This window comes from Gracilinanus agilis, chromosome 4 (assembly GCF_016433145.1).
Source record: "Gracilinanus agilis isolate LMUSP501 chromosome 4, AgileGrace, whole genome shotgun sequence".
NCBI lineage: Eukaryota > Metazoa > Chordata > Mammalia > Didelphimorphia > Didelphidae > Gracilinanus > Gracilinanus agilis.
This window is the reverse complement of record NC_058133.1, coordinates 458,319,557-458,346,806: the sequence shown is the minus strand read 5'-3', so window position 1 is coordinate 458,346,806 and position 27,250 is coordinate 458,319,557. Positions and strand designations below refer to the sequence as shown.

General features: G+C 34.9%; 1 protein-coding gene across 3 annotated transcripts in view; it reads left to right on the top strand.

Annotated features, from left to right (window-relative positions):
• The first annotated feature begins 1,877 nt into the window (after positions 1-1,877).
• WDR47 (WD repeat domain 47) overlaps positions 1,878-27,250 on the top strand; it is a 58,492-nt gene continuing 33,119 nt past the window's right edge. The window contains exons 1-6 of one of the 3 annotated variants that reach the window (XM_044672245.1): positions 1,878-2,035; positions 4,608-4,691; positions 8,116-8,200; positions 13,616-14,418; positions 17,439-17,562; positions 19,762-19,940. In XM_044672245.1, coding sequence (XP_044528180.1) covers positions 1,878-2,035; positions 4,608-4,691; positions 8,116-8,200; positions 13,616-14,418; positions 17,439-17,562; positions 19,762-19,940 — 1,433 coding nt within the window. Of the gene's footprint in view, positions 2,036-4,607; positions 4,692-8,115; positions 8,222-13,615; positions 14,419-17,435; positions 17,563-19,761; positions 19,941-27,250 lie in introns of all 3 variants that reach the window. The other 2 variants (XM_044672244.1, XM_044672243.1) reach the window with 2 other exon arrangements.

The following is a 27,250-nucleotide window of genomic DNA, read 5'->3' as shown; positions in this document are numbered from 1 at the left end:
GGGGGGCACGGGGGGGGGGTTGAAGGGGAAAGGGGAGCATGAATCATGTAACCACGTTAAAAATGAATATTAATAAATGTTAAAAAAAAAAAAAAAAAAAAAAAACTATATTGTTAACATTTATTTTTTTCTTTGTTTGATAGCATGATTGTAATTGCTTTTTTGGATTCTCCTGATGCATAATGAAATATTTTTTCCATCCCCTCATTTTTATTCTGTGCATGTCTTTGTTTTTAAAGTGTTTCTTTTAAGCAACAGATTGTGAGTTTGGTTTTCTTATTCAATCTGTCCCCCTTTTTTTTGTGGTTTTAGGTGATTTAATTCATTCACATTTAAAGTTAAGTTAGCTTTATATTTTCCTCTAATCCTCCATCATCTCTAATATTCCTTTTTTTCCTAAATTAAAATTTTTCCCCTCTTATATAAACAGAATAATATAGTCTTTTCAGTTATTTTAGCTTAATCTGTTTTTAAAAAAAACCTCTACCTCCTGTTTTAGAATGGATACTAAGTGTTAATTCTAAGGCAGAAGAGCAGTAAGGAAGGGCTAGGCAATTGGGATTAAGTTTTTTGCCCAAGGTCACACAGCTAGGAAGTGGCTTGAGGCCAAGATTTGAATTCAGAACTTTCTGTCTCCAGGCCTGGTTCTCTATCCATTAAGCCACCTAGCTCTCCTCCCCTCTCTCCCTCAAATAAAACAACACCTTTTACCTTCTGTCTTAGACTTGATACTAAATATTGGTTCCAAAGCAGAAGACTTCGAATTTAGTCTTGAAGAAATAAAGAGAAATTAAGAGGCAGAGGTGAAAAGGGAAAACTTTCCAGGAACAGGGAACTAACTGTTAGCCATACAAAGGCATAGAGACAAGAGACTGGTATTCAAGGAACAAGCGGATCATTGTAATAACTAAATAAACGCCTCGTCCTCAAAAAAGACAGACAGAGAGAAAAAGCAAACTCTAACTAGCCATGCGGGTGCTCTCCACATGGATCACTTAGCCACCTTCCTTTCACTGCATGCCTGAGAGAATAGAGACAGCCCACTTCCTGGAACCTCCTCTTTTATTCCTTCTCTAACTCCAGATCAATTTCCCCATCTTTTCTAGGTCAAGTGCCTAGGTCAATATGTATACACACATATGTGTATGTATATGTATTTCTTCATTATATATATTTTTCTTTCTCTCCATATAAATATTCCTTCATTATGTATGTATATATCTCAAAAGAGGCCATTTTATAATTTTCATCATAATTTATCAATCTTCATTTTTGTTAATATATAATTAATTTTATTCTTATGTAATGTATTCAGAGATTTCTATACCTGGCACCTTTTGATTCTTTTCCAAAACCAAATATTAATGATATATAAATGTGCAAATTTTTAGATAATGCTACAAAAGCCTTTGACCTCTTTTATTCCCAACATATTTTTTTTTTTTACTATTTAAACCTTTGGCCATCAAAGTGAACATTCAAGTAAAAAGAAAGGTGTTTTTGTTTTTTTTATACTTCCTATTGGCAATATTAGTATCACTTAAGATTGTACATCTTTATCTCCATCTCAGCTCCCAAGCTCCAATACCCACAGAAAAGAAAGGATTATAATTTAGATTACAAACTCTTAGAGGATTAATTATTTAATTTGTGTAGTCAATAAATGGTTTGGGGAGACAATATTTTTTATAATTGATTCTTTAATTTGGATAAACTAGTAGTTTAAAATAATGTAGTTTTTAAAAGTCTACATTGTAAAATCTCGTGTAATTTTGTCTATACTGATTTTTATACTGTTTTTGTACAGTGTAAATTTGAAATAAAGTAATAGGATCAATAGTTTGTCTCTTTTCTTTTTGTTATGTAGGCTCTTGACAATGACTGCTGAAGAAACAGTAAATGTAAAAGAAGTTGAAATCATCAAGTTAATTTTAGACTTTCTGAACTCAAAGAAACTTCATATCAGTATGTTGGCTCTTGAGAAGGAAAGTGGAGTCATAAATGGTCTATTTTCAGATGATATGCTTTTTCTGAGGTATGTCTTCATTAATATCTCAAGTTTTTAATCTTCATTAAAGAAATATTTTAAGAATTGATAAATTAATAGACATGAAGTATAAATTCACTGCAGAGGGGACCTTATGGTTATTTTAATTTAACTTTCTTCTTTTATAGATGAAGAAATTTTAAGATTTAGAGAGGTAAAGCTTAGAGCTGTTGCCTATGATAGCACAATAAACTAGAGATGGGGCTTATACACCAAGTTGAACTCTAGTGTGCTCTTTTCTTCTGTACTCTGCTGAATATTTTCTCTTTACTGTGTTTCTGTTTGGTGGTGTCTGACAGATGGCTTCCATAGGCCTTTTGGACATTAATTTATTATAACATAGCATAATAATTTATACTCATTATGACCTCAAGTCATTAAAGAAAAATTAAAATTTTTTAAGATATATAAGATTACAATATATTTTATAAAGATTTCCTTCCAAAATTGTTTTTTCTAATGGAGAAAACTATGCTATTGAAGATGATTCATTCTCTGAGGATAATAGATGATAGCAACCAACGTTTAGAGAGTACTTTAAGTTTTGTAAATCCCTGTGGTGAACTATGAGAAGACTTGGACAAAAGGCACACAGATATGGATGGATTGCAATCTGTAATGGAAGGAACATACAAATTATTATCACAAAACCATTTGGGTTGAGTTTGAGAAAAATGCCTTTGCCTATTTTATCTTATATGATTAGTCAAGATATGGAAAATCTACATAAGCTTCATCTAATGTTGGCATTTGTTATGGAACTTAAGGGAAATAATCTCTAGTAATCATGAAGTCCAGGTGTTATTTTTAAAAAAACAGATTGCCAATTTTACTGTAGCTTTGGGAGCACATCTGAGATATTTAACCAAGAAATCAGAGTTGGGGCAGCTGGGTAGCTCAGTGGATTGAGAGTCAGGCCTAGAGATGGGAGGTCCTAAATTCAAATCCGGCCTCAGACACTTCCCAGCTGTGTGACCCTGGGCAAGTCACTTGACCTCCATTGCCCACCCTTACCACTCTTCCACCTATGAGCCAATACACAGAAGTTAAGGGTTAAAAAAAACCCAACATCAACGAAATCAGAGTTATCTTCATGTAAAAATAAATCTTGAATTGAATATAAAAAGAGAATTCATTTCTCCATAAAGTGGACTTTCTACTTTGTACATATACTAGTTGGGCAAGTCAGTTTTATAACCTCTGTTGGTCTCATTTTCTTCAAACTCAAAGTTCCTATATTCCTAATCAGCAATCTTTTAAGAGATTAGATTCAAAAACATATGGTACTTTGTAGCTTGAAAGGCCTTAACTGTAGATTGTCCCTCTTGAGGAAGAAACAAATGCTGTAAAAAGATTTATTATGTTAGGAGATTTTAAAATTATTTTCATATGTTTTATGGCATCTATATTATGAACACTGTCCAAGTGCAGGAAGGCTAGTTAAAGGTGCAGTCATTAACCCTTGCAAAGGCAATCAATACTGATAGGGTCCTTTTCCTATGAAGCACTTATCCTCAAGGAAATGATGCAGGAAAGTGAGGAGACTTAAATTCCTGGGAAGCCTCTGCCAGTACCTTGTATAGGTGTCAGAGGTACATATGCCAAAGGTTAAAGAATAGAATTTTTTAAGTCTCAAATAAGTAAAAGAATATGTTTCACAGAATTGCTGGATTGGCAGAAAACAAGATTATCTCTCTAGAGGCTTAGGTTCACGTGTATCTTAAAATGTGGCCCAGCAGTTGTCTCCTCTGTAGATGTTAAGATAACAACAGTTTACATACTTCTCTAAGTTGAGATACTACCTGGGTCACTCATTACAAGTGCAATCTATGGCAAGTCTTTTTGAATAGCATTGAATCTCAGTTATGGTTTCTTAGTTGGATTTCAGTTTGTAGGTGGGTCCAGGTTACCCAATTTTCTGTCATATCTCCTCTGACTGGGTCAAGCACAGCACCAACAATAAGGCAACTGGATATGGTCTTTGAGTACAAGTCGACACAAAGGCTCAAATTCTTGAGTGCATAGAATAAGTGGGAATTATCTAATACCTAAATATAGTCTAATTCTGTTAAAAGCATTTGTTAAATGCTTACACTGACAGAATATCATTGGGTGTAAATGAGTATAGAATTTGGATGAAACATGGTTCCTTCTCTCTTGGAGTTTACATTTTACCAGAGGATATAACATACACAGATAATAACAATAATAATAATACAAAATAATACATAAGTCCATAAGGGAAGTCAGAGTACTAAGAACATAATAAGTACATTGGAAGCAGGTATTACTAGAGGATTATTAGTAAGAATGAATATTTTTGTAGCTTATGATTTTTAAAAGTACTTGTATTTAAAAAGGATTGTGAAAAGATGGATTTTACTTTATCTTCTTGAAGCAAAAGGAATGCCAATCTTATTACCTGGCTTAGTAGAGTATTAATACTTTATAAAACCATCTTGTCACCTTTACTGTTTTTAAATATTACAAGTGAAATTTGCAAATGTTGATTACCAAGACAAATATTTGAGTGTTTAATTCTTTTGAAAAATTCATATAGACAGCTAATCCTTGATGGCCAGTGGGATGAAGTTCTTCAATTCATTCAACCCCTAGAATGTATGGAAAAGTTTGACACAAAAAGGTAAGATTTCATTTAAAGTTTTACGTTTGATCTTTAATGAATGTTTAGCTTCCTCAAATCAGTCTCTCCTTCCTTCGTCTCCCCTCCCCAGTAGAAGTAGGTTTATTTTAGAAAATAAGTCTACTAATTATGAATTTGAGTATTTTTTTAAAATCCTCATCCTCGGGGGCAGCTGAGTAGCTCAGTGGATTGAGAGCCAGGCCTAGAGACGGGAGGTCCTAGGTTCAAATCTAGCTTCAGACACTTCCCAGCTGTGTGACCCTGGGCAAGTCACTTAACCCCCCATTGCCTAGCCCTTACCATTCTTCTGCCTTGGAGCCAATAACAGAAGTTAAAGGTCTTAAAAAAAAAATCCTCATCCTCCATCTTAGAACCAATAAGCAATAAGGGTTAGGCAATGGCGGTGGTGGCAGTGGTGGTAAGTCACTTGCTTAGAGTTGTAGCTAGGAAGCGTTTAAGGCCAGATTTGAACCCAGGCCTGTCTCTCAATCCACTGAGTAATCTAGCTGCTCTAGAGTTTGAATATTCTTAAAGCATCAAGTCTATTTAAAAAAATTTTTTACCTGTTTTTTTACTTTGTACATAAGAATGTTTAATCAATGATGTTGTTATCTAAAAATATAGCTTATTTTGTAGTACTTATCAAGAACAGCTGTTCTTTTTTTTCTAAACTAGCTTATGGAAAGTTGGTTTATTAAAATATTGTTTTACCTGAATCATAGAGGAACATTCACTTTTCATTTTCAGTCCTCAGTAGACTGTTGAAAATCCATTTTAGGAAATGTCTTCTGGAAGAAAAAGATTATTCTCCCTTCTTAGGACTTCTATAGGATAGCAATGAAATGCCTAGGCTTAAACTCAAATACATAGTCTCAAAAGTGGGGTTGGTTGAGAGCATAGTTTGCATAGTTGAGTAGGATCAGGATATGAGACTAAATGTTATCCATAGCGCATCTTATAAATAAAGGAGAAAGTAATTTTTCTTACCTTTTGTAGTACAAATAGCAGTATGATTTCAGGGTTATGCTTTGGTCAACTATAAAGTTTTATCCTCAATTATATAATACCTTCCTTTGGAAGAATGGGCAGGTAAGTAGATTTAGTGAGTTAGTGATAGAGTTATGGATTCATTTTGTTAAATTGGATTATCTGGGAGAAATTATTTGACTGTAATCCCCATAAAAGTGAAGAATTAAGATTGATGAATAACCTGTTAAAATATTGTGTCTGAAAGGTGAAAAAGAGGTTGGATTATTATTTCCTCAAGGTTGAGGGAAATTTAGCCTATTGGCAATAAAAAAAAAAGACAAATAAATAAAGAGGAAAAAAAAGAACTTGGCATATATAGGGTAAGAAGACTATTATGAGAACAAAGATAGGAATAGGACACACAGGGTATTATTTTAGTTAGACTGGCTGGCAAAGGATTCAACTTGGGAACTTTGTTTTAGATAATAAAATAGTAGAGCCACATAATCTACACTAAATGTATCTTTTTTTTACATGCTTTGAATTACTTGTAATTAAGTAGGTATTATTTCTGATATTAAATTTCCCCTACCCACTTTAAAATTACAAATAGCCTTGCTTAAAATAACCAAGATGGCTTGAATTTGGTAAGGGAAAGAGGTGAGATACTTGGAGTACAAGCATCTAATGGTGGCAGTATTGATATAACGATTCCTTATCTCTAGTAATTAAGGTTTGAGGCCTGCAGTGCCACTTTTTTTTTTTAATAGTGCCACTTTTAACAACAGAATCAGTGTTGGTTTGTTTTTATTTCTGTTGGCTGTTAACATCTCTTGAGAGTACTTTTTTAATTGAAGGAAAATCTAGGAGTGAGGATAAGTGATAGTATATAACTGTTGAAAGGGAACAAATGAGAAATCTTTTTTCCTTTAAAATTTTCTAGTAAGATAAATGGCTTTCTCAAATTCTGCTCTATATTAAAATTTATAATTTTTAAGAGTGCTTTAACAGGATCATCTTTATTTTTTTGATAAGGGTCATTTAATTTTCTCTTATCACTGCCATTTTTTGATAAAGTAGGTCTAAGAAAAAAACCAATTAAAAAAAAATCTCATATACAGACTTTTAAGATATACAGGTACTGGGGGCAGCTAGTTGGCTCAGTGGATTGAGAACCAGGCCTAGAGAACAGGAAGTCCTGGGTTTAAATCTGGCTTCAGATACTTCCTAGCCCTATGAGCCTGGGCAAGTCATTCATCCCCTTTTACATAGCCCTTATCTCTCTTCTACTTTGGAACTCATACTTAGTATTGATTTTAAGATGGAAGGCAAGGATTAAAAGAAAAAAAATACAGGTATTCCTTCCACATTTCGACTTTCTCCTTTGCAGTTTTGATATATCTTAGGTCAGCATAAGAAATTAAATGAATATCTTTTAGGAGTTTTGTGGAAGGCAACAGACATCATAAAAAGGTCAGCAGATGACACAGAGAAAATTTAAAGCTACAGAAAAAGTTTAGAAACTCAGTATTGCATAAAATATATGTATAATATTGTATAACATCAACATATTTTATCTTTTAATACCACAAATATATATACAATTTTTTAAAAAGCTTTTACCATCCATCTTAGAATTAATACTGTGTATTGGTTCCAAAGCAGAAGAGCCACAAGGGCTAGGCAATGGGGGCCAAGTGACTTGCTCAGGATCACATAGCTAGGAAGTATCTGAGGCCTGGCTCTAGACCTGGCTCTCAGTTCACTGAGTCACTTATCTATCCCTGTCACAATTTCCTTTTTAAAGTTGAGAGGTAAAATGTTAGTTTGCACAAAGAACTTGAAAACTAGCTGATGACATAGTGTCAAAGTGGAGATATCTTAAAAAGTTTAGTAATTTATAAATATGTATAAGATACTCTAAACATCCTATAAAAGAAAAAAAATATTCAGACATTCTTTAGTAGGAAGGAAGAGCCAAAAAATTTTATGAGGTTTTTCCAGATTGCAGATGCACTGTGCCCCTGACCTTTGCAGTGTGGAAGGGAAACCTGCATTTTGTATTGCTTGACATATAATTGGAATTCCTTTTATTTAGAGTTTATTTTGGAAATTAAGAGATTTCTTCCTCAAAGTTGTAATATCTTAATAATAGCAAAAATCATTGCAACAGTTGATTAGGACTTGAATAGAAAAAGAAATGTGGTAGAGGATTTCTAAATTAAATTTAGTAAGTTTTAGGCACATTTTACTTACAAGGTATTTGTTTGAAAACCTGTTCTTTCAATACAAGTATTTTAAAATAAATCATTGTTACTCTGTTTTTTGTTATTTTTTTAATTGGTTTCCATAGCTTCAGGAACTAGTTTCTTACCCACTGTTTGGAATTGGTAGATAGATGTTTTCTGAGGTTATTTTTATGATTTTTAGTCTGTCATACTTTATTTGTTTACAGGTTTCGCTATATCATCCTGAAACAAAAATTTTTAGAAGCCTTGTGTGTTAACAATGCAATGTCAGCCGAAGATGAACCTCAGCATGTAAGACTTTTATTTCTGAAGGTTTGCGCCATGGTCTTATCTTTTAGGTTTTTGTTCTTTAAAGCAAAAGATTAGTAATATCAGCTTTGATACCTTCCAACATTTTTCTGAAGCACTACTTGTAATCTATGAAAAAGTTCAAGTTAAGATTACCAGTAATGCTAATTTCTGTAATAATTTTTATTAGCGATAGAATCACTAAACAGTTTAATTTGGCAAATTTATTAAGTGCCTACTATATGTAAGGCACTGAAGATTTAGAGATAAAAAAATGAAACTGTATGTACCCTTACAGCCTGCAAAAGATATATACAGATAATGTGACATATAATCAATGCTATGAAAGTGTTATAACAAAATGCTATAGAAGTTCGTAGAAAGGTCACTTTTTTTTTGTAAAGATACTTTATTTTTACCAATTACATGTAATAACACATTTCCTCAGAAGTTTTCTGAAGTTATAAAATCCAAATTGCCTCCCTTCTTCATTTCTCTCCCCCTTCCTGGAGATGGTAAGCAATTTGATCTGGCTTATACATGTATTATAATGTAAAACATATTTCCATGTTGTTCATTTTTGCAAGAGAATACTCATATAAAATCAAAACAAGATAAAAACCCAAATAAAGTGAAAAATAATGTTTTTTACCACATTCTGACTCTTAACAGTTCTTTCTCTGGAGGTGGATAGCATTCTTTGTCAGAAGCCTCCAGAATTATCCTGGATCATTGAGAGTAGCTAAGTCTTTCACAGTTGATCATTCCACAGTATTGCTGTTACTGTGTACAATGTTCTCTCCTGGTTTTGTTTATTTCATTCTGCATCAATTCAACTAGGTCTTCCCAGCCCTTTCTGAAATCATCCTGTTCATCATTTCCTACAACACAATAGTATTCCATCTCCATCATATTTCACAATTTGTTCAGCCATTCCCCAATTGAAGGATATCCCTCAGTTTCCAATTCTTTGCTTCCACAAAGGGAGCAACTATAAATATTTTTGTACAAGTAGGTCCTTTCCTTTTTTTTTTATCTCTTTGGGATATAGACCTAGTAGTGGTATTACTGGATCAAAAGGTATGCATTGTTTTTTAGCCTTTTGGGTATAGTTCCAAATTGCCCTCCAGAATGGTTGGATTAGTTCATAACTCTACCAACAATACATTAGTGTTCCAATTTTGCCAGACAAAGGAACTAAGACTTTATTTGATAGATAGTGGGGATCACCTAGAAAGTTTTTAGGTAATAGTGTAACATAATCAGAGGTCTGGTTTAGGAAGATAATATCTTGGCCATATGGGGGATGAATTTGCAGGAAAGGAGGCAAGAGGACATTGATTTGGATTGTTACATTGGCTTCCATATCAGTCTATGTGCCTCCAGCTTATTCCCTCTTCATACTGTATGCTAATAACAGATTAATATTTTTTATCTCATTGCTTCTTTCATCATCTTATTTTTCTATTCAAAAAACCTTTAGTTGCTCTCCTTTCCCTATAGGACAGAAACTAAATTTCTTAATCTTGCCAAAGAGGTAGCTAAGTGGTGCAGTGAACAGAGCTGGAATCGGGAATATCTAGATTCAAATTTAGCCCCAGAAACTACTATGAGTACTGAGTGACCCTCTATGAGTCGGGTAACCTTTGTCTATTCCAGTTTCCTCATCTGTAAAGTGGAGTTAATAAAAACACCTAACTCCCATGATTGTTGTAAGAATCAAATGAGGTTATATTTATAGAGTGCTTTGTAAACCTTACATTACTATATAAATGCAAGCTATTATTATTATTAGTCTGACATTCAAGATTTACTATAATATGACCCTACTTACTTTTGCCATATCATCTCTTACTCTTTCCCTTTGTGAACTTTTTAATCCAGCTAAATTTCCCTTCTCACTATTTCTCAAACATGCCTTTTACTCTTTTTTTCACCATCTGTTCTGCTTTCCTCCATCTTGACATATGAAAATCTTACCCATAGGGCATTTTATATTTTATAGAAATTTCATTCTATTTTAATGAATTTTTATCAATAAATTTATCTTAAAATTTAAAAAAGTCTTTGAAAATATTTAAGCACCACAGAAGAGAATTAAAATGGGCTTCACATCCAGTAGTTTAATTTTTATTTACTATTTTTTAGAAGAAAGATAGGCTATATTCTTTAGCCTCATCAAGGTAATATTTGAATTTTTGTCTTCATTGATAGTTGTAGTCAGTGTTTGTAGTCTTTCTTTGTTCTGCATCTCTTCATAGCTTTCAACTTTTCTTAGAATTCTTTATAGTTATTGTTCCATAATTGGGCAATAATATTCTATTATAATCCACAGTTTAATCTACCATTCTCAAGTAGGGCACATACTCTCTAACTTTTTGCTATTACAAATAGTGCTGCTATTGTGAACTTAAAAAAATAAAACTTTTCTGCTTTCAAAAATTTCTTTAGGATATAAAGATAATAGTAGAATAGGAACTCAAATTTTTACCTTTTATCATCTTCCAGTTTGTTGAGATAAGACAATAACTTTGAGCTGTGTTCATTTGTATTTCTCTGTTCAGTACTGATATTCTCTGTTCAGTACTTGATATTCTTGAAAAACACTTTTTCTAGTGTTTATGTTGCTTTCAAGAAATATTTGAAATACTTTGACAAATTTCTGTCAATTCTCTTTAAATATTGGCTGTTAGATTTTTTTTTAAACCCTTACCTTCTGTCTTGGAGCCAATACTGCATATTGGCTCCAAGGCAGAAGAGTGGTAAAGGCTAGGCAATGGGGGTTAAGTGACTTGCCCAGGGTCACACAGCTGGGAAGTGTCTGAGACCAGATTTGAACCTAGAATCTCCCATCTCTATGCCTGGCTCTCAATCCACTGAGCTACCCAGCTGCCCCCTGGATGTCAGATTTTTAATCATAGATATTTAATACAAATATATTCTTATTCTGCCTCCGTTGTTTTCTTAAAGTTCTTTGTATGGAAGATATGTTGTATATTAAATTCCTAAGAGTTTGTCTTAAAAACTTTGAAGGTATTACATTTGTGCAATTGTGTTTTGGATAAAGCCATGTCAATGTTAAACTAAAGAAAAGGAATCCTACTCATATGGCAGTCAGTAGATTAATGTGTATTGTAATCATTTGTATAGTAGCCATCTCTCTTCTTATACTGTAAGCTCCTAGATGATAGAGATTGTATTTTGTGCCTCTTGCCATTTTTATATTGTCTAGTATAATTTCCTTAAACATATAATCAAGAAATATTTATAGAGTGTGGGAAGAATTTGAACACAGAGCTTATCTTTACTTCCCAAACCTTTTCTTTTCTACACTTATTGTTTGGGGTAGCTTAGGTGGCACAGTGAGTAGATTGCTAGGCCTGAAATTAGGAAAACTCACCTTCCTAAGTTCAAATCTTGTTTCAAATACTAGCTGTGTGACCCTGGTCAAGTCCTTAACTCTGCCTAAGTTTCCTCCTCTGTAAAATTAGCTGGAGAAGGACATGACAAACCACTCCAATATCTCTGCCAAGAAAACTCTTAATGGAGTCATAAAGAGTCATACATATTTGAAAAAATAGCTGAACATTATTGAGGACACCACCATCTTCCTAGGAACCCAGACTCCCAAGTAGGTTTCATTTTGTTCTCTTTATTTGTACTCACCTCACAAATTCAGTTAGTTGCCAAGTCCTATGGTTTCATAACTTCTCTTCTCGTAAGTCTCTTCTCTCTACTCACATTGCCCCATGCTGGTTCACGCCCATTTATGGACTGTTAAACAGTTATCAATTCTATCCTCTCTTTGTGATCCCATGGCAGTATCCTTTTTAAGAATAGTCAATTCTCTTAAGCCTTAAGTCTCTCACCAATCTAGTCCATTCTCCTTTTAGCTGCCAAATTGATGTTCTTAAAGTATTGATCTTATCATGTCATCTTCACTTGCCTCCATTCAGTATAGTCCAATGTTTCCTATAACCTCCAGAATCAAATATAAAATTCTGTTTGAGTTTTAAAACCCTTCAAAACCTGATTTCTTTCTACCTTTTTAGTTTTGTTATGTTCTTCTCCCCTCTTTTTACCCTGGGATTTAGCAACACTAACTTCTTGCTGTTCCTTATACAGGACACTCCATCTCCAGGTTCCCTGACTTTTCACTGGCTTGTCCTTCATGCTGAGAATTTATCTCCCTCCCTTTTGCCTCCTGGATTTCCTCCTTTCCTTCAAGACTCAGCTGAAATTCCAAGTTTTTGCAAGAGACCTTTCTATAACCCCTATACTCTAGGACCTTGCCTCTGAAATTGTCTCCTTTTTATACCCTATAGGTCTTGTATGTAAATAGTTGCTTATATATTTTCTCCCTATTGGAATCTTTGTACATATTCAGCGCTTAATAAATGCTTCCTCTCTCCTTCCCCCCCTTAAATAAACCCTTACCTCCTGTCTTAGAATCAATACTGAGTATCAGTTCCAAGGCAGTAAGGGTTAGGCAAATGGGTTTAGGTGACTTGCCCAGAATCACACAGCTAGGATGTATCTGAGGCTAGATTTGAACCCAGGTCCTCCTGTCTTCCAGGCCTGACTCTACCCATTAAGCCACTTACCTGCCTCAATAAATGCTTTTTTAAAAAAATCATTCATTCATTTGTCTAACCATTCTCTTAGCCCCTCTAGATTTTCCCGTCCTTTTTTTTTTATTCAATACTTAGTTAAAGGAGGCTGTTTGGGTTTGCTTTCTTTGGCTCACTACCAGATGATTTTAGGGCCACAATCAGGAGAGTCTAACATAGAGGCTGTGGGATCTTTCTTTAGGTTTATGTTCTTTAGGTTCATCTGTTCCCCATGTATCTCACGACTACATTTTCTGGTGTTCTTCCTCTTTTGAGTACAGAAGTAGGAAATAGATACAAGTACCTGAACAGCTATCTAGTCCAATTTAAGTAGCATTATTAGTTAAGCAGTAAGTCAAAGCAAGCATTTAGCTATACACTACTTGAAAAGTGACATTTTTCAACTTTTACTTTTCAAGATTTGGCAACCTTAAAATCCTACAAATAATGTAAAATCTTCCCAAGTTAAGGTATTTTAATATGCAAGTCAATCCTATTGCATGGGTTTAATCTTCTGTAGTTTAGAGTTTAAAGTTCACTAACCTCCATGAAGATTGTTATTTCAGAATGATCTGAGGAATCTTATCTTGAATATTTTGATTAGGGAGGTAGGGGGAGCTGAGTTTAGCTGCTCATATGAAAACTTTTTTCATGTAACATATCTTATGATATTCTATTTTTACCCTTTGTAGTTAAAAGACTAGTTTGAAAAAGTCTCGTATTTGAAAAATCAATTCTGTCCTCTCTTTGTGATCCCATGGTAGTATCCTTTTTAAGAATAGTTAATTTTAGTATTTTTTCTTTACAGTTGGAACTTACCATGCAAGAAGCTGTGCAGTGCCTACATGCCTTAGAAGAGTACTGCCCTTCTAAAGATGACTATAGCAAACTCTGTTTGTTACTTACTTTGCCTCGCCTGACTAATCATGCAGAATTCAAGGACTGGAACCCCAGCACTGCACGAGTTCACTGTTTTGAAGAGGCTTGTGTTATGGTAGCAGAGTTCATTCCTGCGGACAGGAAACTAAGTGAGGCTGGTTTTAAAGCAAGCAACAATCGTTTATTTCAGCTTGTAATGAAGGGACTACTTTATGAATGTTGTGTTGAATTTTGTCAGAGTAAAGCAACTGGAGAAGAAATCACAGAAAGTGAAGTACTTCTTGGCATTGACCTTTTATGTGGTAATGGTTGTGATGATTTGGACTTGAGTTTATTGTCATGGCTTCAAAATCTTCCACCGACTGTCTTCTCCTGTGCTTTTGAACAAAAGATGTTGAATATTCATGTTGACAAACTTTTGAAACCTACAAAAGCTGCATATGCTGATCTTCTTACTCCTCTTATCAGCAAACTTTCCCCTTATCCTTCATCCCCAATGAGAAGGCCTCAGTCAGCTGATGCTTACATGACTCGGTCTCTGAATCCTGCTTTAGATGGTCTAACTTGTGGTTTAACTAATCATGATAAGCGAATCTCAGATCTTGGAAACAAAACTTCTCCAATGTCACACTCCTTTGCTAATTTCCATTATCCAGGGGTACAAAACCTTAGTAGAAGTCTCATGATTGAAAATACAGAGTGCCATAGTATTTATGAAGAATCACCTGAACGGTAAGTATCCATTTATAAAAATTGCTATGGAATGATAGAAAACAATTGAAGTTTGTACAGAGTATTAGAATTGCCTTTTAAAAAATTGAATTGTATTTTATTTTCATGAAGATCCAATTTTGCTCCCTCCCATTTCTTCCCTTCTCCCCGATATTGAGAAAGCAAGAAGAGCCAAAACCCCTGTTCAAAACATGAAGAGTTAAGCAAAACAGCATGGCTATGTCCCCATTCCCTCTTTAATCCTCCCCCCCCCCCCAATGTCTGTACTCTAAATCTACAAGCACTCTAATTAGGTGGTATGTAGGTAGCATGTTTAATCATGAGTCTTCTGGAATTGTGGTTGGTAATTATGATGATCAAAGTTCCTAAGTATTTCAGGGTTAATTTTACAATATAGTTGTTATTGTATAAGTTGTTTTCCTGGTCTGCTCACTTTACTTTGCATCAGTTTTTACAGCCCTTCCCAAGTTTTTCCAAAACACTCCCCTTCATCATTTCTTATAGCACCATAGAGCATATACATTCATAAACATATATTATTAATTAATTCCTTCCCATATTGATGGGTACCTGTCCCCCCTTAGTTCCCAGTTCTTTGTCTCATTTTCTTTTTATTTGATTTCTTTGGTGTAGAGACCTAGTAAGTGTGTGTGTTTATATATATATATATGTATATATATATATATATGCACAGTTTAATAACTTTTTAAATGTATGAACCTTACTGTTCTTGAGACCTGTACTTTGAAGTTAATCCTTACATTTTTAACTGAACTGTTTCACACAGTGCCTGGCATACAGTAGAGGCCTAATAAAAGTTTGTTGATTGGTTCTTATTTTTAAGTTATATTGGGTATAGTTATTTAGAGGCATAGGAATAATTATATTAATATTTAACATTTATACAACACTTTTAAGTTTGTAAAGAACTTTACATATATTATTTCATTTGATCCCCACAATCATATTCAGTAGGTATTTCAGGTATTGCTGTCCTCATTTTACAGATGAGAAAATTGACCCTCGTAGAGATTGTGACTTGCCCTTTGATGGACTAAGTAAGTGGTATTAAACTCAAATAAAAGTGGATCTCTGCAGGCTCAGATTGACTTTATTTTTCAGGTATTTTTCAGTCATATTCAACTTTTCATGACCCCATTTTAGGTTTTCTTGGCAGAAATACTGGAGTGCTTTACCATTTCCTTCTCCAGCTCATTTTACAGAGGAGAAAATTAAGACAAACAGGGTTAAGTGACTTTCTCAGAGTCACATCTAATGTTTCAGGCTAAATTTGAATCCAAGACCTTCCATATCCAGGCCTGGTTCTCTGTCCACTAAGCCACCCAGCTGCTGCAACTGCTTATATTTTTAACTGAGTGGTGGTAAGGACCTGGAAAGCCTCTGTGTCATGCCATATGGGGAAGAGAAGGGAATAAGCATTTATATAACACCTACTATATGCCAGGTATTGTCCTAAGTTCTTTATAATTATTATATCATTTGATACTCAGAATACATATGAATGGAAGATTTAATCAGATGTTTTATTATGGCTAATAAATGTATATTTTGGTATTGAATATATTTAGTCAATTTTCAGTAAGTAGTTTTCTCATTTGCTTTAAGGCACTTAAATACTAATTCATCTCCTAAACTGCAAATTATGTGTCATAAGCAAAAACATTAATGGAAATTAATGCCTCAGGTTTTTTCAACTCTGATTAATTTTTATTTTGACTATTTGTTAGGTTTATATTTCTGTTTTCCCACTTAGTTTCCAAATTCATTACTTTTTCCTTACTAGCTAACATCTCCATAAAGCTTTAGGTTTTACGAAGTACTTTACATAATTTATTTCATTTTATTCTCACAACAAAGTTGTGAGGTAGGTGCTATTATAATCCCCATTTTGTAGATAAAGAAACTGAGCCTTAAAGGGTATTAACTGACTTGCCTAGCATCATATAATTGTGTCTAAGGTAAGAGTAGAACTCAGGTCTTCCTAACTCTTATCCATTGCTCTTATCCATTCTGCCAACTAACTACCTTATTTGGAGAATAATAAAAAATTAATAAAATAACACCTTATTTTAAAAAGTGGGGTGCTAATATACCCACCACAATATAAATAAATAGTATTTACATTCAATTTGTAATTATTCACATTACAAGGGCTTTTAAAAGAATGAATGAATAAATATTTTACATATATGTCTATTGATGGCAGTTGTTGCTGTTGGTAGTGAGAAAGTTGAACCCCTTATCTTTGATTTCTCCCTTCAATGGTTGTTGTGAAATAGCTTTAAATACATCTGGTTGTTTGAGAGAAACTGCTATTTCTAAGACTCTTGGATTCAGGGTCTTTGTCTCTAGGTTGCTTCCGGTGGAGGTAAGAGTAAGAATTGCCAATATTTCTGAAGAATGTTAGTAATAACCACAGAAATACATCTCAAGCAGATTCAGAAACATACTTAAAAATGGAGAGTTATATATTCGCCCTTTGAATGTACTGAGAGATATTGAAGAATTTTCAGAAAAATATAGATATTATATGAAAGGAAAGTATGAGGTAGCCCTTAAGAGACTGAAAGAAACTATTTGGGGAGGATATAACACAGAATTATACAAATTTAAAGCAAGAAAGGACCTTACAAATGAGTCACTTAGTTTGGTTGCCTTACTAAATGGAGAAACTGGATGTTAAATGACTTAATAGAAATCATATAGCTAATTAATAGCCTGGAACCTTAGTCCAGTAATCTCTTCACCACAAACCCTAGAGTTAGGGGTTTCCTAATGTAGTATTCTTATTTTTAATGAATTTAAAGAATCTTTAATATATTTGGTAGAAATATATACTTCTGGAATAAATTTTCTTGAGTTACATTTGTTTTATGTAAGAGAATTTTCTTTATAGTTCTTTTGTGAAGATGTTTCCTATTAAAATATAGCTATTCCCACATCTGTTTTCCTATACTGATATCATTATTTTTGTTCCTTTTGTTTTTTATGGAAAGAAGTGATACTCCTTCAGAAACACAGCAACCTGTGAGCAGTGAAAACGTAGAGCAGGCTTCATCTTCAGAAAAAGAGTCTGCAAATGGCACACAGAATCCTGTACCAGCCAAGCAAGAAAAAAATGAGGTAACATCAAGGTTACATGATGTCATTTAATTAAGAACTAGGGCTTGGGGGGCAGCTGGGTAGCTCAGTGGATTGAGAGCCAGGCCTAGAGACGGGAGGTCCTAGGTTCAAATCCGGCCTCAGACACTTCCCAGCTGTGTGACCCTGGGCAAGTCACTTGACCCCCATTGCCTACCCTTGCCAATCTTCCACCTATAAGTCAATACACAGAAGTTAAGGGTTTAAAATAAAAAAAAAAATTAATGAAAAAAAAAAAAAGAACTAGGGCTTGCTGATTTAGAATTTAGTGATATTTTTCTGATACTCCTTTGGAGAAGCAGATTTAGCTTTTTCTTGTGAATGTTTTTTTTCAAACCCTTCCTCAATGAATATAGGGAATGAAAAAATTTTTTTATCATTAATGATTCAGCAATGTGGATTAGTCAATGTGTAATTAATTATAATTTCTATTAGGTCTATGTATCTCCAATCTAAGAATCATAAAAAATGGATCAAAAGTGGATATGGATTTTCAGGCATATCTTATAGTCTTTTAGAGTTGGCTTTAATGAGAAAGCTTTTACTTATACTATTAATAAGAACTATATTTGGATTTGGTCTTTAAGTTTTTTTTTTAAGGGTTGCTAGGTTATTATTATTTTTTTAATAACCCTTACCTTCTTTCTTGGAGTCAATACTGCATATTGACTCCAAGGCAGAAGAGTGGTAAGGGTAGGCAATGGGGATCAAGTGACTTGCCCAGGGTCATACAGCTGGGAAGTGTCTGAGGCCAAATTTGAAACTAGGACCTCCTGTCTCTAGGCCTGACTCTCAATCCACTGAGCTACCCAGCTGCCCCAAGGTTATTCTTTCTTAACTAACATTATAATCCTGAAAGAAAACTATATAGTTTTTGAAGTGGGGTTTAAATTTTATTTTATATAGAGCCATTGAAAATTGGTCATGCAAATTAGAATTGTTGAGTTGAAACATTTTATGGTGTCAGTGAAATTTCCTATTGTTTAAAACAATGATACTCTTATGTTACATTTGCTCTCATAAATATTTCTGTCATGAGTTGGAGGAAGAAACCATTTAATATACTATTGATAATGGGAAATTGTTGGAAATAAACATTTCATCATTTACCTAACTCATTCCATATGACTTTTCTCTGTAGAAAATGTTTAACTCTGGTGGTGAATAATTAGCTCAGCTGTAGCACTTATTTTAACAAGTCAACAATTAGATCATGGTATTTTTTCCTATGGCCTTTTGAGAATGCTATTTGAGGATAGTCTGTTTCTGTCTCTCTCATTGTGTTTGTGTGTCTTTTTCTCTCTCCCTATTAAAAAAAAAGCACACATATATGTGTACAAATACATATAGATGTTCTCTTAGAAGAGAACTCTTAGAAGTTCAAACTGTCTAGCTCTAGAACTGGTTATTTTGTTCTAACATGCCTTCAGATCACCTGATATATAGGAACCATTATTCCAGAGTAGAATAAGCTTATTATGATCCTGACCCAGAACCCATTATGGTAATAGAACATTTTGTTGTCAACAATAGAATCTAATAAATATTATAGATTCTGTGCCTTCCTTCTAGATACTATATGGTTTCTTTTCTCACCTAAAAGGACATTTGGAAACATACTAAATTACTTCTTAGGAGTAAAGTTTTGTTTGGTTTCCTGTCTGGAGCACCAATGACTAAATTAAATATTTTGGACAAGACTTTCGAAACATTTTGCGGAATAGTAATGTCCTTTGTACAAAAAATTGATCTTGTAGATCATAATAAGAAATAAGCTTTTAATTGTCTTTTCTAGCAGCACTGATAGATTTGTTTTTAGCTATCTGGAATTTTGTTGTTAGTTCTCCCTTCTTTGACCACAAACTTGTGGGGTTTTTTTTAAGTGGTTGGTTGGGGTTAGAGTATAGTCTGTGAATTGGGAATAGACCAGAGTTTATTGACCTACTTGAATCAATTGAGCTATGCTCTTGGTCTTACTAGTATGCTGATATTTTGCACAGAAGAGTATAATCGATATTTAATATTTTTCACAGTTTAGAAAGCTAAATCAGTTAATTTAATTGGTATTAAATTTATTGTAATGTTTCTTACAATAAAATTATTACTAATAGTTTTCTTAAGTATCTATTATAGTCTTTTAAATGTAATAATTTTAATATAATAATTCTGATTTTTTTTAAGCTTCGTGATTCAACAGAACAGTTTCAAGAATATTATAGGCAGAGATTACGCTATCAGCAACATTTAGAACAAAAGGAACAGCAGCGACAAATTTACCAGCAAATGCTTCTTGAAGGAGGTGTAAATCAAGAAGATGGTTCTGACCAGCAACAGAATCTTACTGAGCAGTTCCTTAATAGGTTGGTTTTTTGGACATTTCTTTCCATCTTTAAGAGTTAATTGAGTTTTTATAAAATAAAAGCACTTTATGACTATTTTTTTATGGTATAGCTAAAAATTTTGAGTTTTTCATATCTTGGTTCCAAAGATTTCTTTATTGTCTGAAAGATGTTTATGTTACAGATTTTGCTCACCCTCACCAAACTCCCATTCCTTTTGTGTCTCCTCCACCCAAGCATGCTTTTTTCTTATTGTGAATACTGTTAGGGACTCAAGACTGTGCCATTCAAAATCACATTGTTTCTTGGGAGATATTGAGTTTTAGCTCCTGATTCTCTCCCATGAAACAGTATCAACATCTGAGGACAGTGATGACAAAGCCCTGAAAGATGTTAGATGTTTTATATATATATGTTTATGTTATAGTTATTAGTGTTTTCCCCCTCCATTTGCGTTGTATTTATTAATCTGTGTTCATGTTGTTGTATGTCTTTTGCTGTCTGACCTCTTCTGCCCCAATTTTCAGTAAAATATAAGTTTTTTGAAAGTATTACTTTTTTTGTTTTTGTATTAAAACCTAGCATAATGCTTTGAAAACATAGTAGGTATTTTATTAAGTGACTTATAAAACTTCAATTCATTAAATTCTATAACTTGTAGCATAATCTAGTTTTAAGGCTATCAGGAAATATATTCAGCATTGTTTACATCTACAACTATGACAGGAAATAATTAAAATATTGCTATCCTTAGAATAACTAAATTTATACATTAGAATGGCTGTATTATTCTTCAACATCCATTTCTTTTTCATTTATCCCCACTAATTTAATCTTTTCTTATCTAACAAATTTTCTAATTTTTTTAATAATTTTGTCTGTTGTTCTCTAGACCTTCTATATGTCTTTTTATGTCTTAAAAAGGATGCAGTATTTTATTAAAAGGCCTGGGTAGAGTTTAGTTTTATATACAGGTTCCTTAAAAACTTTTTTTAATAAAACTATATTTCAATATATTTATTTCCTTTGTAATCCTTTGTGTTTTATTTTATGCATTAAAAACATTATTCTAAGCAGGAGTCCATAGGCTTTGCCAGACTGCCAAAAGGGTCCATGATACAAAAAAGGTAAGAACCTTTTGGTTTAGTGGAAGATTTGTTTCTTGGTTCCTGCCATTCCATTGTGCCAAGACTCCAGTGTGGTCTCCTGCCTCCCTCAGGAAAAAGAAAAATGCTGGTTCTTCTGCCTTGTTGCCTTTGCTTAAGAAGAAGAAAAATACCATTCTATTACCAAATGCCTTCCTTCCAGGGTAGAGGATGAATAATATTCCCTCAGCTTTCTAGCCTGGCCTCCTGCTGTGGGGGAAGAGAAGTAATACCTTTTAGTAACACAACATTTCTTCAGCTCCAGTCACTTTCTGTCCAAGGCCCTAAAGAACTCCATCCTGAGGCCAAAGTGATATGGATAATGAAAACCTACTGTAACTTGTTCCTCAAAGATTACTGGTCTTACCATTCTCATCCCATTGATTTTGAACTTTTGACTACTATCATTCAAACCCCTTTCTCCACACCCCAACTGACTTATCCCTTATTCTTATTCCCCTTAACCCAACACACCAGTGTTTCCTTCTAAAGCCACCCACTCCTTCTACCATATTCTCTGTTCCATAGCTAACAAATATGCTTTCACTTTAAATCTTTTTTTTTCCCCCCATGCCTTCAGTCTTCTGGCTCTCATTGAAACTTGGCTCTTTCCTTAGGATAGAGCTTCTTTGGCCTCAATTTCCTTCACTGACTGTCCTTTCACTTATTTCTCCCAATTCACTAGAATATCTTTGCTCCCCGTTGCCATTTCCAACTTCTTTCTCTTCCTCCATCACTCAGTAATTTCTCTTCCTTTGAGATTCATGCTATTAATTTCTACCATCCAGTAAAAATCCTGAAAAGTGTGGTCCACAGACCCCCATGGTTACTCCCTATTCTTTACTCAATAAGTTTAATACCTGGCTTACAGTTTTTATCTCCTCTCCAACTCCTCCCCTCATACTAGGAAACTTTAACATACATATCAATATTCTCTCAAACACCCTATCATTCATTTTCTCAATTTCCTCATTTTCTATAAACTACTCTTCCACCCCACTTCAGCTCTACATAGTCATATTTTTGATCTTGCCTTTACTCACATATGCTCCATTTTCATTCATAAACTCTGAAATTCCATTATCTGATCACAATCTGTTGTCATCCTAACTCTCTCTTTGCCCTGCAACCTCAAACTATAATTTTTATCCTCCTTATAATCTCTTGATCTCTCAACTCCTCAATTTTGTTCTAATCATTACTCCTAAACTAGTAATATGCTCCTTCCTTCCCTATTTTGACCTTTTGGTGAACCAGTTCAACTCTGCATTATTCTCTATCTTTGAGTCTCTTGATAGCTTATAAACTTCCCTTGCCAAGCCTTAGGCTTGGATCATTCCTATGCATCTACTGTTGTTGCTCCTATATGTGTGCTGCTGAAGAAAATCATGCAATTCTACTCATTGGTTCCATGACAAATTTTTGTTACATAATTTGTTTTTTTGTTTTTTTTTTAAACATTTATTAATATTCATTTTTAACATGGTTACATGATTCATGCTCCTACTTTCCCTTTCACCCCCCGTACCCCACCCCACCCATAGCCACGCACATTTCCACTGGTTTTATCATGTGTCGTTGATCAAAACCTATTTCCAAATTGTTGTTAGTTGCATTGGTGTGGTAGTTTCGAGTCTACATCCCCAATCATGTCCACCCCAACCCATGCGTTCAAGCAGTTGTTTTTCTTAATATGTTTCCTCTCCTGCAGTTCTTCCTCTGAATGTGGGTAGCATCTTTTCCATATATCCCTCAGAATTGTCCTGTGTCATTGCATTGCTGCTGGTACAGAAGTCCACTACATTCGATTTTACCATAATATATCAGTCTCTGTGTACAGTGTTCTTCTGGCTCTGCTCCTCTCACTCTGCATCAGTTCCTGGAGGTCTTTCCAGTTCACCTGGAACTCCTCCAGTTTATTATTCCTTTGAGCACAATAGTATTCCATCACTAGCATATACCACAATTTGTTCAGCCATTCCCCAATTGAAGGTTTGTTACATAATTTGAACTGGGCTTTCACTATGACAAGACAGTTCTTTTACTTCTTCCTTATTAACACATGAGCTCACTCTCCAAAGCAACTATTCAAAACCTTTTCATCCTTCTTAAAACATCCTGTGGCTACCCCCTTCCCACCCTCTCAGTTGAGAACTTTTATCTCATATTTTACTGAAAAAAATTGGTCATCTTTTATCAACAGCTCCTTCTTCTTCCCTCCTCTTTATCTTGTCACTTTATCCTAATCACCCAGATGCCTTCTGCCATTTTCTCTGCATTTGGCTTTAGTATCATATAATGAGGTAAACCCCCTAAATGCACGAGTTTCTATCCATTCTATCCTTTCTTCTCCAGTAGATTGCATCCCCGCTCTCACACTTCAGTCTCCTTGTCTACTGGCTGCTTCCTTCCTGACTACAAACATGCTCATGACTCCCCCATCCTCAAAAAACCTTTCTTGATCTTTTTTCTTCTAGCTATCATCCCATATCTGTCATCCTTTTGTGGCTAAACTCTGTGAGAAGGCCATATGTAATAAGTTGCTCCCCTCTTTCTTTCAACATTATAGTATAGCATCCAACCTTATCATTCAACCAACACTGTTCTTTCCAACATTACAAATAATTTCTTCTTACCCTTACCACTCTTCTGCCTTGGAGCCAATACACAGTATTGACTCCAAGACAGAAGGTAAGGGTTTAAAAAACAACAACAAATAATTTCTTAATTGCTAAATCTTATGGCTTTTTTTCAGTCCTCACTTTTCTTGACCTTTTTGTATCCTTTGACCTTGTTGATCATCATCTTTTCTTTGATACTTCCTCTCTCTGCATTTCCTCAACAAATCTACTATCTATCTGACTGATTAGTCTCCTTTGATTGATCTTCATCCAAGTCATGCCTGTCATTCTATGGGTGCCCCTTGGAGGTCTGTCTCTGGGCCCTTCTCTCCTTCCATAATATATAATAGTTCATGTGGTGATATCATCAACTCCCATGGATTTAATTAACATATTCTTTGCTGATAATTTTCAAATCTACTAATCTCTGTTGACCTTCAGTTTCACATCTCCAACTGCCTATTGGATATCTTGAATTGGAGGTCCCATAGTAATCTTAAATTCATCTTTCCTCCTAACTCCTCTGCACCTATTAATTTCTCTTTTACTTTACTTTTGAGGACCACTCTGTAACTGCCCACCATGGTCCAGTCACTTCGACTTATAGCATAGACATCATTATTGATTCTTTTCTCTCATCATCTCCACCCCACCATATCCAATCTAATTTCATGTTGGTTTTACTTTTGTAAGGACTCTAACATCCTTTTATTTCTAGAGGTAGCTGAGTGGTATATAGTAGAGAGCCCTCACCATGACTAGAGTAAGGAGATTTGAGTTTAAATATGGCCAGAGTACTTACTAGGTGTGTCATTCTGGGCTCATTAACTTAACCTGTCTTCCTCAGTTTCCTTAGCTACAAAATAGGGGAATGAGAGTTGCTTGTTGATCAAGTCAAGTTTCTCCTCATTCCATTCTATCCTCCACTCAGCTGTCAGAGTTATCTTCTTAAAGCACAGGTCTGACCATATTATCCTACTTATTAAGTAAAGTCTAGAGGCTCCCAATCCACCTCTAGGAATAAATGTAAAATCCTCTGTTTGGCATTCAAAGTTCTTATTTACTTTCCTCTTGGCCTCTGTAACTTTTAATGCTATTGACTACCTTCTCCTTCTTTTGGAGTTTCCTCCCTTAACTTTCATGACATTGCCCTCTCCTAATTTTCCTCTTCTCTTCTTTGGTATTCCATCTCAAGTCTTCTTTGGTAGATCATCATCCTTTTTTCATTCTTTGACTGCAGGGGTCCTCTGAGCTTTTGTCCTGTGACATCCTTCTCCACTGTCTCTTGGTGACCTCATTTACTCCCATGGTTTTAATTATCACCCCTATGCAGATGACTTCCCAATCTGTATATCAAGTCCTCATTACTTTTCTGTATTTGTGAATCATCAATTGCTATTGGAATACTTGGATCGCCTGTAAATCACAAGCTTGGTATATCCAAAATGGGACACATGCTCTTTACCCAAAGTCCTTTATTTCTGTTGAAGGTACTACTTTGAGAGAGAGAGAGGGAGAGAGGAAACATGTAAAAAAGAGTGAAAGATTAATAGAACAAGATGGGGAAATATGATAATATTAGATCAAGGGTACAAGTAGAGCAGGAACCCTCTACAGAGGCTTTAGGTGGCTTTGTGACCCTGGTCAAGTCATTTAACCCTGTTTACCTAGCCCTTGCCATTCTGTCTTAAAGTTGTTATTAGTAAATTTTAGTAAAGATTTTTAAAAAGATTAAAAAAAGAAAAACATATGGATAAAGATCACATAGTATTAGAAAGAATAAAATTTTGGTATGCTATGGTAGAGGTGGTGAGATCATGGGTATATCAAAATATCAAAGAAGTGAACCTGACTTAAAGGGGCAAAGATTACTGAGTGAGTGTGGTATAGAACCAGGGTCTAGAAGTATCAATGAAAGACAAGTATTTGCTAATGACTCCTCAGCAGTTTGAGTTATGGAAACACATGACAGAAGAAGGAGTAGCATTGGAGAAAATGGTGGAGAGATGTAGTTCCTTTAAGAAAATGTCAAAGGAAAGGATTTCTGGGTAATGTGGACTCAACAAAAGGATCCTTAAAAAAGGAATCATGTTCCAGAAGTAGAAAGGTTATAACTGAATCCATAGGACAGACATCAAAAAGCCCATTAAAGTTGTAAATTCATACTGGAGAATACTCATCCTTGAAGTACATACCCAGCACCCTTCTCCCCAGGTTTGATGCTCCTATAAGGCACATAGATGGACCCTTGGGCTAATTCTTTGTGATCTACACAGGGATCCTGTTCCCCCTTTGACTGCAGAAACTGATGACACACCTTATTCTGTTGCATCAGCAACAGAATTTTACTCTGTCCAGCCATGTAGGAAGAGGAGGAGGGAGAACTGGAAAGGGGAAATTTGGGCTTCCCTTTGCCACCTTTCCTTCTAAGGTGGCTAGAGAACCTAACCTAAAGAGACTTTCCCTAGAATCCTTCCTGTTAGTATTATAAAAAGCAGCAGAAACTGACTCAGCCTAGCCAAGGAAGTAAAAGTAGAGAATCAGGGATAGAATTATAGCAAGGGACCAGTGCAAGGGGATATGCTGGGCTAGAAAACCATGTGGATGGAATTCATCTGGATCCAGGACTGTCTCTCCAGAGGCTACTTAGGGCAGTTACCAGGCCTGTTTAAAGCAAATTCCCCAATGTGAGAGGAGACTGAGACAGCTTTGCAGTTTAGTACCTACTTTCTACCAGTCTCTGGAGTACAAAAAAGGACATGAGATGGTCCTTGCCTTCAAGGAGCTGACAGCTAGGGCAGTCAGCAAGGGCAGGTGATAAGCAAGTATACATGTATAAACAAGCCATATACATAGGATAAATAGGAAAAAAATTAAAAGAGAGAAGGTATTAGAATGAAGACGGGGTGGGAAAGACTTCTACTAGAAGACTGGATTTTAGTTGGAGCTTAAAGAAGACAGAGAGCCAATAGTTAGAGATGAGGGAGAGCATTCCAGGCATGAGAATCATTAGTATAGAGGTGGTAATTAAACTATGAAAGCTAATGAAGTCACTAAGTGAAATAGTATAGAGGGAGTAGAGAACAGGGCCCAGGATCAAACCCTTAGAATCACCTCTCATTAGAGGGAGTGATCTGCCTGAGGGTTAAGCAAAGGAGATTGAGAAGGAGCTGTCTTATAGGGAGGAGGAACTAGAAGAGAGTGGTGTACCAAAAGCCTAGAGAGAAGGTGATCAACAGTGGTAGAGCCTGCAGAGAATGAGTGAGAAAAAGCTATTGTACTTGGCAGTGAAGATCATTGCTAACCTTGGAGAGAAGTTTCAGGTGAATGATGAAGCCAGAAGCCCAAATTTAAGGGTTTAAGAAGAAAGTGGGATGGAAAAGAAGTAGAGGCATCTCTTATAGAGAGCCTTTTCAAGGAGTTTAGCCACAAAGGGCAGAAGAGATATAGAATGATAGCAGCAATGGAAAGAGAGAGAGAGAGACAGAGAGACAGAGAGACAGAGAGAGAGAGAGAGAGAGAGAGAGAGAGAGAGAGAGAGAGAGAGAGCTGTCTCTTATACACA